Consider the following 15341-nt stretch of genomic DNA (forward strand, 5'->3'; position numbering starts at 1 on the left):
ATTTTTTAAACCTGGTCCGTGATTCTGGAAACCTCCTGGCTTATCCTGGGACACTTTATGAGAGAGAAGTGGCTCAGCATGAAAGCACAGCTGCTCTCACCAGTGTTGGCTTACAAGTTGAAAATCTGGCTGTACCTGGCTGAATTTCTGAACCCTTTTGGCTACTCCATATCAAATATGGAGTATGCTGTCAAGGAGAGATGTTTCATAAAATGTGGCATCTCTAATTATTACTGTATACACTTTTCTGGTCATAGGATTAATACATTTTAAGGTGACTTTGTTCTACAACAAATTACCTCAGCATGTAATAGGAACGTACTGACCTAGACAGGGCATAGAAGTTAAAGATGAATACCATTTTGGAAGGGAGACCATGGAAATCCCAGTTCTATAAACCAGACTGAAAAGTACAAATATATTCTGGAAGGCAGGGGAAAGCCATTTCTCCTTGACTGAAAACAAGATGGACATTCCATATAAATACAGAATCAAGTTGAGTCTTCGCCTTTTTTAAATAATAGAAGCAGTGCATACAATATCAATACTATTTTGAATGCTCATAAAATAGCTTTTAAAAAATCCTCTTGAGTTACCTTAGGCTAAATGTTATTCACCAGGACTAAGGAAATTTCAAGCATTCTTACTTACTTTCCATGTCATCTTGTGTTTAATTTCTCATGTTATGCTTTGTCAGTGTGACTGATTCATTCTTCATATACAAGTATTGAAAATGTTTTTCAGTGGCAAGATTGAATGTTCATACCAAACAGTACTAGCAACAAAGCCTCCATTAATAAGTAGATGCAAAATTAAGATGCTTAATATTAAGTACTTGCAAATGTTTCAGCATTTAAATGTCACATGGCTTTATTGATCCAATTCTCCAAACATCACCTCAGTACTGAAATGTAGCCAAGATAATTAACTGAAGTTTACCTGACACTGATTAAAATGGCTAATTCACAATGGAGAGGTTCATCCATTTGTTCCTAAAGAGGGGACCAGAAAGGTTTCAGTTTGAGCTAAAAGATAGCTTTTCAAGCCTTATATAAAATATCCCTCTAAAGTTCAATATCCATAAAATAGGAGATTTTTTTTTCTTTCTCTTCGAACCAACCAGCAGATAAACATAGATATGTGTATATCAGTTTACAACATGTGGAATGAGACACAACAGGCTGCGCTTAGTGGAAACTATAGCAAAGTATGTTGTTTATTTATTTTTTTTCAAAAAGGGGGAGCAAAGGAACAGCAGCAGGTGCTAATCCACTACAGCCATGCCAAGATCATGCTACAGGATACCCTGGGTCAGATCAGTTCACCGATGGAGCTAAATTTAAAGGCTCAGGAATTAATTTGAAAAAGCATATAAATTTCACAACAATTTAAGGGAAACACAATATATTAAATGAGATTTTGAAGAACCAGAATCCAAAATGTTACCTAAAGTTGATCTCAACTCACATAACGCAGCCACTCATATAAATCAAGGGTGTAAGCTCTAAGTAAGCTGGGAGAATCAATTCATGGGGATCATATATGGAATAAAGGCCAGTTGGTGGACATTTACTAGGAAAACAACCAGCAGAGACTAAACTGAAATTGACCATTTCTGTCTGAAGTGGGTTTCACTTTTTCTATTGTCTCTCTTCCTCCTATAAATGGTACATTATATGGTTTTGTAAATGTGGTAAGCCAAAATATATTACTTCTCCAATGTATAGTGTCTTCAAAATAGGGCATATTTCCGGGAGATGTCATCTAGAACTAGCTGGTTACCTGAATCCCAAGAATCCCTTTTCCAAGATAGAGAAAATTATAAAGTATTTGTGATAATCTGTGAAGTACTATACTAAAATAGCTAGAGTGCTCCAATCTCATAATTAGATCTTTATATTTGCCTAGCTGCTTCTTCCTCATCTGTAAAACTTTTCAGATCCGCAGAACTGTTCAAGTCTTTTCTAGTGATGAGAAATTCAGAAGCTCATTTCTTAGTCACTAAGAAATATATGAAGTACATGAACAATTAAATGAGAAGTGTTGCACTAAGTCCAACACTTCTCATTTAATTGCTCATATATTTCACACAACATAATGAATTGGGATAAGATAGTCCTGTTGTTTTATTGCCCTTCCCACCATTAATTATGTTCCTTGATAGGAATTAAACAGAACATTCAAACAATAGGATTTCAGAATAGCGGTGTTGTATTCCCACTATTTTAGACAAATGTATAAATAAAGGATATTCAATTTTGGCCCAGAATGAGAAATGAACACTTCATATTTTGTGAACTTTTCAGTGAGAAAACCTGGAAAATTCTTTAGAGTAAGAAAACAGTCCTAAGCTGGTAATTTAAGGGAATACTTCTGTAGTTACTTAATTTTTTTCTTGAGCCTTTTTCCAAGTACATTTGCTATGTAACTTTCTTGTTGCATCTGTATTTTGAATTCAGATGCTTGTTTCCTGCAAAACAATACATAACCATTAACAATATAATAAGAGCCCCTACCATATAATGCTGGTGTGAGATCATATATCCAGGCAGAATTTTATATGTTGAATAAGTCAAAGAAATAAATGGATGAATGTCATTCCCAATATACATATTGTTGAAAAGAATTATTATCACTCCTACTTCAGTGATAACAATATATGGGTGCTTCGCCAGTAATGGAGCTGGTTTAGCTGTCATAATAACCATACATTATCGGAAAAGGAAGGAAGGAAGGAAGGAAGGAAGGAAGGAAGGAAGGAAGGAAGGAATTACAGCAATCCTTCAACTCCTGGGTTTGATCCATCATATTTTCCCTTGCTTTGGTATGATTGCTAAGAGGCTCACACTTTTCTATTACTTGTGATCATCATCAGCATCTAAGAAATCCAGAAGAACTATGTTTAATTTAGCCATTTTGTTAAAGTATGGTGATTTTACAACATATGGCAATTTTGAATTAAATATTACCTCATGAATATACTGAAGAAAGGGGAAGAGCATATACTTGTTTAAACCATGTTATATCAAAACAAACTGGAAGTTGTCAAAAATAAAGGCAGATAGAAATGAAGTGAAAAGAATAAAAAGCAGGTGACCTAGTTAGGAAACTAACAATGGATATAAATCAGATATAAGCAGGAATATTATGACCCATTAAATATTATATCAGCTTTTTCTTTGGTTTACCTTTTGAGAACTAAAGAACTAACAGACAGAGGACAGTTTGAAATCAAACAATATACATATAACAAAGGATTAAAATGGAAAGAAATTGATTATATCAAGAAAATTTAACAAAGCTGCCTAAAGGAATTGGGATGGAGCAGGTGGAAACTGTGGCCAGGAGGATCTTTGCCCATCTTATGAGCCATTTATGCCTATTCCTGGACTGGGAAGTTTTGTTCAGTCATTCAGGCCTTAGTCACTTTCTGGTTGGATTACTACAATCTGCTCTATATGAGGCTGCCCTTGAAGACCACCTATAAATTACAACAGGTGTAGCATGTGACAGCTGCATAATGCTGAACATCTTTTAGTTTGCCATATTGTTGCAAGATGAACTACACCGGCTTCCAGCTTCTTTTCAGATGCAATTCAACCTTTGGGATAAAGCCAGATTATTTATGGGACTGCCTTTCTCTGTGGCTATCTTCCCATCCTACTAGTCAGATATGGTAAAAGAGGGGCAGCCATACAAATATCTTAAATAGATAAATACAATTTCACTGAATTTGCTAAAGTATTTTAAAGCATTTGTCTCCGGCTGAAGTCAACAGTGAATAATAGAAAGAAATTTCTGCTTGAGATACTTACTTTAAGATTTCCTTTTGCTTGTTGACGAAGGAATGTAATTCCTCGATTTCATTTTCTTTGCAGCTTAGAATATTTTCCTGCTTCTGAATATGGGTTTCAATTTCTACAATGGGAAGTTGGAAATCTTTTAGCTTTCCTAAGTCTCAAAAGGTATAGTACAATCTATTTATGAGTTTCAATGAGCAGTACTATTTTCCCTCCTAATACTCAACATTCCCTTAGAATTCCAACCTTACATGGCAATTTTTAAGAGTAATGTACCTAAAAATATTAAGCAGACTGATCTTATTGCAAGATAGATGCTATTTGAAAGCATGCATTTAGAAGTTTCCCTAAAAAAATCAATGTGCCCTTCAAACATTTCAAATTTCTCTTAAACTTACCTATACATTTGCTTATAAGTTTGTCTTTCTGAAGTGATTGTTTTAGCATTTTACTGTTTACTTGAGAAAGTCTACAAGACAAGTAACAACAAAGTTTTATTTACATATTTGATGTACCAGTTATTAACTACAGAGGAAGTAGGGGACAAGCATTTTTGGTTGTATTTTGGGTAACATTAATTGTAATACATATCACTTAGAATTTTCCAGATTCATTTCTGAAACTATCGAATTGTCTGACCTCCAGAGCAATGTGAGTTACAGATAGGCCTAAACTTACAACTGTAATTGAGCCTGGAATTATGGTGGTAAGTCATGCTGGTTGTTTAAGTGGATCATCGTTTGTTTGTTCAATTTCTAGGGCTGTCCATCTCAGTCAATGACTCTGGGTGGCTTACAATTGAAAAAATATCTTACCTAAAAATGTTAACATTTTAAAACAATAAAATAGTAAGGCCAATAAAAACATACAAATTAAATACACGTAGGAGCACTCAGCAACACAGCAGGAAGAGGGACCCTTGATAGATTCAGCAGCCCAGCCTCAGGAACATAGCGAGGATTTTGGGCCTCATGAAAGGCTAAGGGACCACACTAATCTCTGAAGAGAGGATGTTCCATAGAGCTGGAGCCAGTGAGGAAGAAGCTTGTCTTCTGGTCCCCACCAGCGGACATTCTTTGGCTGACAGGATCTGCAGCCTGCCTATCCTGCTTGACCTGGTTGGATGGATAGAAACTCTTGAAAAAAGGCAGTTCGTCCGGTACGCTGGTCCCAAACCAGATAGGCCGTTACAAGTAACACCAGCATCTTGACTTGCAACTGGAAATATGCCGGTAACCAGTGCAGCTCATGCTGGAGTGGTGTTACATGTGCCGTGTATCTGGCACCATTTACTATCTGCATGGTTGCATTCTATACCAGTTGGGAGTTTCTGAATGGTCTTCAAGGGCAGCCCCATAGAGCATGTTACAGTAGTCTAACGTGGAAGTTACAAGGGTGGGAGTTATTGTGAGCAGGGCCTCTGTCAGTCCTCCTGGTGCTGGACTCCCTTTAAGCTTCTGCCATTTATTTTATATATGCAAGATGTATTTCATACGTGCAATATTATATTGTAGTGATTCAAATTCACATGTTCTTTGTAGCATTGAGTATTCTTGTTGTGATCAATTAATTCTACTAATATGTGGCTCCTAATGTGGGCATTGCCCAATGGCAGTATCTGGAAAGGGACTGTCAACAGGTTTGGTTTAATAAAATCTTTTTCAAAGCGGTCAATAGGGACTATTCGTCACTGTGTGATTAGTAGTATTATTCACAAAACTATTATTTAAGATAGCATTTATTAAATTATTTTCATATAATAAATATTTGGAGATCAACGAACAATCTGATACTTCATGAGAGGGTTGGTGAGTTGAAGAATTCGGGGACTCCTAGTCTAATCTCAATATTAACCAACAACATTCCACATTCCAGAACATTGTCGTAAGTTTTAAATCTGCTGGCAATATTTCCAGAAATAAATAGCTTCTGATTTAATGCAATTAAGTATGTCTAAGTTTATTGAAACCAGTGACTGAGGTGACCTTAACTTTACATATCTTCATGTTTTGTTTTTCCCAGCATTTAAATGATTGATCGCCAGGCTCAAGGTTGATTCAGCCTTCCATCGTTCCGAGGTGGGTAAAACGAGGACCAAAATTGTTAGGGCCAATATGTTGACTCTGTAAACCACTTAGAGAGGGCTGCAAAGCACTGTGAAGTGGTATGTAAGTCTAAGTGCTATTGCTATTGTAGCTGCTACCAGCAGGATCAGAAGGTGAGAGAAGGGCACAGATTGGCTCCTATTAGACTATGTGATGACTGACTTAAGGAGGGTGAAATAATTTACCCCAGACAAACGGTAAAACCACTTCTATTCATAGGGTTTCCCCCACCAAGTTACAAGCTTACGCCTTGTCAAATGCTTGTTTCTCCCACTCAAGCTGTTTCGACAAAATATCAATCTCTCCTAAGGCAAACTGCAGCCGTTCAGATGTTATAGCTAGGGTATTCTTGGTCTCTGCATGTTCTTTCTCTTCTTTCTGCAAATTAAAGTACAACTGAAGAATGTGTGTTATAGACTTAACGTTAGTCAGCATGTATCATGTTTGTTCTCACCAACTTTCAAGTATTCAGGTAACTCTGAAACCATTATAATCTTACAGTGTAATTTTTACCATTGGAAATAACAATACATGTTCAGATATCAGAGAATTTTTTCTTATCTCTGCCTTATATTTACACAAGAGAAGAAATATCACAGATTAGTATGGAAGCTTACACACCTCTAGTTTCTTCACAACAGTGTCATATTCCTCCTTATTTACTGAGTTCGCTTTCTGTATGTTTATCTATAAAAAAGTTACATTTTGTAAATCATTATCTGTATATAAGAATCTTATCATTAGATCAGATCTCAACTTTATGCAGTTCGATCTGTTGAGCTGAGTATACTTAAGTGCATCTAAATATAAAGTCAATCTGCTTATTTCAAAAATTGTTATCTATTTTAAATTACTACAGCTATGTTCACACAACATGGCTGACTAGGAATCTGTTACTCCAGTGAATTAACTGTCCGTGGAAGTGCATGACTTGGGATGTTCTCTCTCTGTTGTCCTTGTGGTCTTTTAACTCTGATACTATGTGCAAACGAAGCAGTCACATCCTTTTTAAATTTAATTTTCATTTAGCATACACACAAAAAACGAATATTTGCAATGGTCCAAATGGGATAAGAACCTCTTCAGATAGTCAAGAAATTCCTCATTTCCCTTGTACATCTTTTTTTAATCATTATGTTGCTCACAGGAGGAAACTGAAAGCAACAACAGAGTGCCTCGAGAATCCCCATTTTCATCAGGCCTACCATGTTGTCTCTTGAGATGTGCAAATGAACAATTAACCTACGCTGTTTGCTTTTTGCACAACAGACAACCAGACGAGAGGTTGATTTTTCTGACCACACTCTTCAGCATACTGTAATTGTAGCAGCAGTGGCATGAACAAAGAAATTTGTTTAAGTGACCTGCTCAGCTTGCAGTATCTGGGGTAGCTCCTTAAGAATCTAAATGTGTCCTACAGGCTATTGCTATATCGTAAGAATGACAAAACATGCTCAAATGATCAATGTTTTCAGAGATGGCTGGAAATGGCTCTCATACTTTATAGCCTTTTCTCTCTCTGTCATCCCTTATGTGTGACACAGAATTCACAGTCATCCATCATTTTTGGCAACACGTTGAAGGACAGGTCAGTCACAGCCTCTAAATACAACTGTCCTACTATTTATCATAACTTATAATTTATTATATACTGGACTCTTAACAAAATGTTGAAGTGGGAAAGGCTCATTTTAATACCCCTATTGGAAGAGTTAATTCTACTGCCCGTCCCTTGGATTTTCCAGTCCTTCCCAATAACCAGCATTAACAATATTTCCTGCTGAAGTGGCTTCCAGGCTTGAGTTTGCAGAAAAAGAAACCAGAATGAAATTTTGTGGTCACTTTTGTCAAGCACTAGGTTATTTGTTTCAAGTCACTGTTGTCACATCTGATTGCCCTCCCAAGGCAAGGAGTAGAGAAATTTTTTTTCTAGATTTTACACAATGCAATTTTAACCCTGAAACAGTTCAGCTAAGGGCAACATAAGCCGACTGGGGACATGATCAAGGGAATATCATGTAGATCTCACCAAACAAAAGGTCAAGTTAGATGTGAATAGGGAAGATCCTGTGCCCACAAGATATACGGTAGCATTTTAAGATACGCCTGGGCATTTGTTCATGTTGGCATTCTTCACAATTATTGTTTATTTATTAAATTTATATGGTGCACACCTGAGTTCAAGGCAACTCTAGGTGGCTTACAGCATAATAAAACATATGAACAGGAAAACAATTATAAAAACAGATTAAAATGACAGAAGGTTAAAACAAAGTACTGTACAGGTATTCCTCGGATTACAATTGAGCCCAGAATTTATGTTGCTAAGTGAGAAATTTGTTAAATGAGCTTTGCCCCATTTCACAACATTTTTTTTTGCCATATTTGTTAAGTGAATGACTGAAAATGTTAAATTAGTAATGCAGTTGTTAAGTGAACCCGGCTTCCCCATGGACTTTGCTTGTCAGAAGTTCACAAAAGATGATCACATGACCCTGGGCCATTGCAACCATCATAAATATGAACCAGTTGTCGAGCATCCGAATGTAAATCATGTGACCAGGGCAATATTGCATTGGTCATAAAAGTGAAAAATGGTCATAAGTCACTTATTTCAGTGCTGTTGTAACTTCAAACGGTCATCAAATGAACCATTGTAAGTTGAGGACTACCTATAAAACACGGGTTTGGAGCAGAGATGTGGTGGTGCCTTCTGTTACTGAATCGACTACTCAGCCAACAGCTTCTCCTTCAGGGCCCTATGTTAAGTTTGAAGGCTTTTCCTGAAGGCCAGGAAAAGTGGGTGGATCTCAACCCCAACTATAAGATGTTCGAAAGGGCAAAGGCCATAGTAGAGAAAAGCTCTTCCCCTGGATCTCACCAGCTGCAATTCCTTGGCTGATGGGGTTTGCAATTCTGTCTCTTCTGCCAGCGTGAGTGGGGCGGGCACATCCCACTGGAGCAACACAGCTTCTCGGATAGCCTGGATCCTCAGATACCCCGAAGCCACAGAGGGCTTCAAATATAATGGCCAACACTTTGAATTGAACCCAGTACTATAAACAAATCTTTTTTTATTTTCTTTTTTTGCTGAGAGGAGAGCATCCTCTCAAACTGTCTCACCGTTGCACTCAGTTGGCTACATTGGTTATGCTTGTCAATGATGTCTCAGAGGGGGCGATCAAAAAGCCACTCCAGAGATCAAGGATGGGTGCATTATCCCTATCCTGCTCCCACCAGCGTCATTGAGATGGTGGTCTCCTCTCAGCAAAAATAATTAAAGATTTGTTTATAGTACTACTGGGTCAGGTTAGTGTTAGGGTTAGAGTTAGGGATAGCGTTGGTTCGAGGTGGTATTTGGCAGGATAGGGTTAGGGTTAGGGTAGGGTTATGGTTAGTGTTAGTTAGAGGTATTCAGCAGGTTAGGGTTAGGATTAGGGTAGGGTTAGGGTTAGTGTGTAGGGTTAAAGTTAGAGGTGGTATTCAGCAGGTTAGGGTTAGTGTAGGGTTAGGTTTAGGTTTAGTGTTGGTTAGAGTTTGGGTTAGGGTTAGGGTTAGTGTAGGGTTAGGGTGTAGGGTTAGAGGTGGTATTCAGCAAATTAGGATTAGTGTAGGGTTAGTGTTAAGGTAGGGTTAGGGTTAGCGTGTAGGGTTAGGGTTAGAGGTGGTATCAGCAGGTTAGGGTTAGAGTAGGGTTAGGGTTAGTGTAGGGTTAGGGTTAGGGTTAGGTTTAGGGTTAGCGTTGGTTAGAGAGGGTTAGGGTTAGGTTTAGGGTTAGCGTTGGTTAGAGAGGGTTAGGGTTAGCATCGGTTTGGGTTAGGGTTAGTGTAGGGTTAGGGTGTAGGGTTAGAGGTGGTATTCAGCAGGTTAGGGTTAGGTTAGGGTTAGGGTTAGGGCTTCCCGCCCCTTTCTTGGCCAGACCAAAGACACTTTCAGCTGCTGCTTGGGCAATATTTTCAAGCATGCAGGACTAAAAGCCCCAAACTTCTGAGTTCAGCGCTTGAGGGCAGCTGCCCAACACGAAGACCAGGGGGTCTCTTCCAACCCCCTCCCTTCCCCCCCCCCGCCCTCTCCAGCCCAACCTTTAGTCTCAGTTTATCCAGTAAAGCCTCCTGGATCTCGATCAGATCTCTCAACTGTTGGGCTGCCGCTGATGACGACGCCATAGAAAGCCGGCTTCTTCCTACTCCGGCCAATCCAAGTTCGGACCCCGGCGCCTCGGGGGTCGCAGAGCCGTCCCTACGGCTAAAACTCCCGTGCGACGCTGTGCCCGATCCCGCTGCCGGATAAAAGAAACACATCAAGGGAAATAACCGGGAGAGGCGGGGCGACTCCCGCTTTTTTGAATCCACTCGCGAGGGAGCCGCTATTGGCTGAATAGGCACGAAGCTCCTCCTCTCCGTTCGAAAATGGAACTCTTCTCTATCCTAAAGGGAGGGGCCGAGTTTGAGCCAGGTGTATCGCGCCGCTTTGCTTAGTTTACCACAGAAAAGGTGTCCCAAAGGTGCTTCCCCCACCAGGAGGCAACTGGACTTCCTTGTTTTTTTTTTCTTTGAAGACGTTTCGCTTCTCATCCAAGAAGCTTCTTCAGCTCTGACTGGATGGTGGGGGAATGGAAGCATTTATATGATATACCTTGCAGGCAGCAGCTGGTCATTTGCATTCTTTTTAGGGGTCTTTGAAGCCCTTGGAGTGACCCTGTGTCCTCAGGGTGATCTGAGTACCTAGTGCTCCTGGGTACTGTAGTCTGCAATTTTTTTTTCCCCTCAGGGACTCCATTCCTACTCCCGCACCAATTCCAACGGTGTTCAGCCCAAAATTGTATAGCTAAAAGTCTATAGAGATTCTCAGTCATCCAGGTCATGCTTGCCCCAAAGGTGCTTTTTCAGGAGGCAACTGGACTTTCTGGGGTTTTTTTTCTTCTTCTCCTTTTGAAGACATTTCACTTCTCATCCAAGAAGTTTCTTCAGCTCTGACAGGATAGTGGAGAATGAAAGGTTAGGAAAGCTAATACACAGCAGTTGCCCCTGCTATTTGTGTTTAGTTGAGTATCGCCTGCTTGGTGGCTGAAGGATGGCCCTGTAGGCCCAAGTCAAAGGCCTGGGTTTGCACCACACACTGCCGCCTTAATGCTACCAGTACCTCTGGATTTGGAAGGCGAAAGAAATAAAGAAAAAGAAAGGAAGGAAGGAAGGAAGGAAGGAAGGAAGGAAGGAAGGAAGAAAGAAAGAAAGAAAGAAAGAAAGAAAGAAAGAAAGAAAGAAAGAAAGAAAGAAAGAAAGAAAGAAAGAAAGAAAGAAAGAAAGAAAGACCTCCTGCTCATTTTCTTCCTGGTTCCTGAGATGCTCAAATGGTGTCACTGTCACTCCTTTGCTTGTCCCACCTGCTACCAAGCACAGCTTTGGCCTTTTTCTTTCATGCTGCCCACATTACCATTTGCAGCCTGTTGCTGGCAGGCTGCAAATGGTAGTGCAAGGTAGCGCACTACCATCAAGAAGCGCTGCAAAGACTGTTACTTCGTTCGGAAAAAAGTCCGTTTGTATATATATGTATACTGTAGAACTTTCCTGTGACATAAACAGAGGAAGTTGTAAAACTGTCCTAACTGCACATTGAGGAGACACAAGGCCAATCAAGTGTTAATTCATTGCAGAAAATAATAAGTCTGGAGATAAAAGGTTGTGGAAGACTGGTATAGGTTCCCCAGCATGAGCAGGGGACTGGACTAGAAGACCTCCAAGGTCCCTTCCAGCTATTCTATTCTATTCTATTCTATTCTATTCTATTCTATTCTATTCTATTCTATTCTATTCTATTCTACTCTACTCTACTCTACTCTACTCTACTCTACTCTACTCTACTCTACTCTACTCTACTCCATTCCATTCCATTCCATTCCATTCCATTCCATTCCAAATTCTATTGTCAGGCCTTTGTAGATTCTCACTCATCCAGGTCATGGTTGTCCCGAAGGTGCTTTTTTTTCCAAGGGGCAACTGGACTTTCTGGTTTTTCTTTGAAGATGTTTCACTTCTCATCTCGACAACACTGGATCTTTGGGTCAAAGCTGGGTTGTTTCTTTCTTTGCTGGGCAAGGTAGTCCTCGACTGACAACAGTTTGCTTAGTGATTGTTCCAAGTTACAATGTCACTGAAAAAAAGTGACTTGGGGCCATTTTTCACATTGATGACCCTTGCAGCATCCCCATGGTCACCTGATTTATATTTGGATGCTTGACAACTGATTCACATTTATGACAGTCGCAGTGTCCTGGGGGCATGTGATCCCCTTTTGCGACTTTCTGACAAGCAAAGTCAATGAGGAAACCAGATTCACTTAACAACCATGTTACTAATTTAACAGCTGCAATAATTCACTTAACAAATGTGGCAAAAGTCGTAAAATGAGACAAACTCACTTAACCTATGTTTCACTTAGCAACATAAATTTTGGGCTGAATTGTGATCGTAACTCGAGGAGTACCTGTATTTCATTTCTCGCCTCGACTGCTACAGGTCGCCCTCAATTTAACGCCCACAATTGAGCCCAACATTTCAGTTGTCAAGTGATGTTTATTGAGTTTGGTCTCATTTTACGACCTTTCTTGCCTCATTTGTTAAATGAATCACTGCAGTTGTTCAATTAGTAACACCGTTGTTAAGTGAATCTGCTTTCTCCATTGACTTGGCTTGTCTGAAGGTTGCAAAAGGGAATCACGTGACCCTGGCACAGGGCAACCATCGTAAATACAAGTCAGTTGCCAGGCCTCTGAATTTTGATTAGAGGACCTTGGGCAAAGGTTATAAGTGTGAAAAACGGTCCTAAGTCACTTTTTTCAGTGTCATTGTAACTTCGGTCATTAAACAAACCATTGTAAGTTGAGAATTACCTGTATTTTCTTTGTCTGGCTTTACCTTCTCATTCTTCAAAATTCTTTATGAACATCAAGTAACGTTGCACCTTTGAGCTCTTCACAACCTGGGTCTGCATGAGGAAGCATGATTTTATTATGCAGTCCCACAACTATGGCATTGAAACACACCCATAAACTAACCACATGGCTCTTGAGAAAGTGTGGTTGCCTAGTTTGTGGCAAACTGAATTATCTTTTGGATTCAGAATAAACACTTCCTTTTGGCTTCTTAATAGTATCCGCTTGATGGCAATGTTTTGCCCTGTTAGAGGTAGCTAATGCTTTTTTCTTCTTCTGGATTTCGCCTTATGTCTCTATGAGAGGTTTTATCACTCACAAATCAGCATTTGTAAGGATTTGATTGCAGTAATCCAGCCTCCCCCCAAGCGCAACAAATCTTACTGGGACTTTCGATATTCATATCTTTTATTTCATTTTTTTAAAATTTTCATACAATAGAGCCACTAGGTGTCTTTTTAAAGCATTACATTTAATGATTTGTGTAATAAAACACACACCATAAACACACAAGATTTTGTTTCTCAATTCAAGGGTGAAATTTTCAACAGCAGATGCACTGAAATTACCCCAGAATGTGGTCAAATTAATGGAAAACTGTTTACTTCAAATTCACAAATTGCTCTAACGAAATATTTTTCTCTAAATAAGGAAAGCATCTTATTTATTAATCTTCTGGAATGTTACACATCTAACTATTTTCTGAAAAAAGTGAACTATACAGTAATGATTCAATGCTATCATGTAATCACCATTTTGCCAATATATATGTACATTCCGAGAAATAAATATCACCAATAACTTAAACATTTAAATAAATAAATAAACAATTGGTGCTTGATGTGAAAATAAATATTTTTTCAGAACTCATGCACATCTGAACAACATTTAAAAAGAAGCTATTTCACAAAGGCTGAACCATGCCTTTAGTTTATGCAAAAAATCTGCTATAGATTTACCTATTGCCAAATGGGCATATGACAAAATACAGAATTAATTTGGGATATCAAAATTCAGGAGCTTGGTTTTCCTGCAGTTTGCAATATAAACGTTTGTAAAACATAGTTGATGAAGTCTTTCAAAACAAATTTTAATATCAGTTACCATCTTTGAGAACTGTTTAGTCCTGAAAGGTGTCTTAAGAATATTTCTTATTGTATAAGCCTGCACCTTTCAGCAAGGATGCAACACTGGGATGTGCGGGTCAAGTGAATTGTGAGAGTGACATTAAAGATAAACAATGGATCTCAAGGTGATAGAACAAACTGTTTAAGCATACCTATTAATTGCCTTTGATGAAAGTACAGAATTTCATAAAACTCAGTTATGTAGTCATGTTACAATGCAGCACAGGATTAGGCCACATTTATCTCTTCATCTAATAATTAAAATCTTTAACCACACAATCACCTGATATAATGCTATTTTTTCCAAATGGTATTTCACAGGATTACAGGTAGTGGCTCAACTTACAATAGTTCATTTAGTGACCATTCAAAGTTCCAACAGCACCAACAAAAGGGGCGTATGACCATTTTTCACATTTACGACTGTTGCCACATTCCCAATTTAGGGCATGGCTCATCAAATTTTTCAACTTTTAATTTCTAAACCTTAAGGGTTTGTGACATTCCTTGGGGATTGTAGAGATATTTTGGTTGCTTTAATATAATTTGGTTAGTTTAATATGCTTTAGGGGTATGTGGTAACATACATAAATATCAGAACTTTTTAACACTTCGTTTGTTTCACATGATCAAGATTTGAATGCTTGGCAACCAGGGGTGGGATCCGACAAAGTTAACTACCAGTTCGGTCATTTATGAGGTTCGGTGCTTTACGATGTGCTTCCCTGCACGTTGTGCGGGCGCGCCTGTAAATCGTCATCAGCATGCTGCGTGCAGAGAAGCAGCCTTTCAAAAAGCCCTTTTTTCCTACTTTTTTAACTGCAGCTGTGCCTCGCACGGCAGCTGAAGTTGAAAAACATCAGGAAATAAAGCTCAGGTAAGAGCCTGGGTGGGCAGGTGGGCATAAACTTCATCAGACATAGAACCAGTTCTATGTCTGGTACTCTTCAGAACTATCAGTTCTACAGAGGTGGACAGAACCAGTAGAAAGCCACCTGTTGGCAACTGGCTCATATTTATGACTGTTGCAGCATCCTGGAGTCATCCTTTTACGACCTTCTGAGAAGCAAAGTCAATGGGGAAGCCAGATTCACTTAACAACCGTGTTACTAATTTAACTGCAGTGATTCACTTAACAAATGTCTCAAGAAAAGTCATAAAAAGGGGAAAAATTCATCTAACAAATGTCTCACTTAGCAACATAAATTTTGGGCTTGGTTGTCGTAAGTTGAGAACTACCTGTATTGTATATTTTCTTTTGGTTGGGAATTATTGATGACTCTGGGTTCATAAGTTTTACAAGAAGAACAAAAAAGCAAACCCTGCAGCTGCTATGCTATCACAGCCCAAGAGATAAGGCTACCCATTAATATTGGTA

At 38.9% G+C, this 15341-nt stretch overlaps 1 protein-coding gene and 1 long non-coding RNA gene across 3 annotated transcripts in view; one reads left to right on the forward strand and one right to left on the reverse strand.

The window, feature by feature from the left end:
• LOC148127849 (uncharacterized) overlaps positions 1-15341 on the forward strand; it is a 45839-nt gene that overhangs the window by 22611 nt on the left and 7887 nt on the right. Inside the window, exons 2-3 of the long non-coding RNA XR_015740471.1 lie at positions 3879-3965; positions 5823-5878. This is a non-coding gene — a long non-coding RNA (uncharacterized LOC148127849). The remainder of the gene's footprint in view (positions 1-3878; positions 3966-5822; positions 5879-15341) is intronic.
• On the reverse strand, positions 1203-10293 carry SPATA24 (spermatogenesis associated 24). Of its 2 annotated transcripts, none has more exons than XM_026710467.2 (6): positions 9988-10293; positions 6527-6592; positions 6153-6283; positions 4199-4269; positions 3816-3918; positions 1203-2470 (listed from the first exon to the last, which is right to left on the reverse strand). In XM_026710467.2, exons 1-6 carry the CDS (start codon positions 10204-10206, stop codon positions 2380-2382), a joined length of 681 nt encoding a protein of 226 aa, XP_026566252.2. In that variant the 5' UTR covers positions 10207-10293; the 3' UTR covers positions 1203-2379. The 2 variants fall into 2 exon arrangements, with proteins under 2 accessions (XP_026566252.2, XP_087774617.1); XM_087918491.1 differs by having other exon boundaries at positions 1203-2878.

This window comes from Pseudonaja textilis, chromosome 1, assembly GCF_049901715.1.
Source record: "Pseudonaja textilis isolate UNSWEBS1 chromosome 1, rPseTex1.2, whole genome shotgun sequence".
Taxonomy (NCBI): domain Eukaryota; kingdom Metazoa; phylum Chordata; class Lepidosauria; order Squamata; family Elapidae; genus Pseudonaja; species Pseudonaja textilis.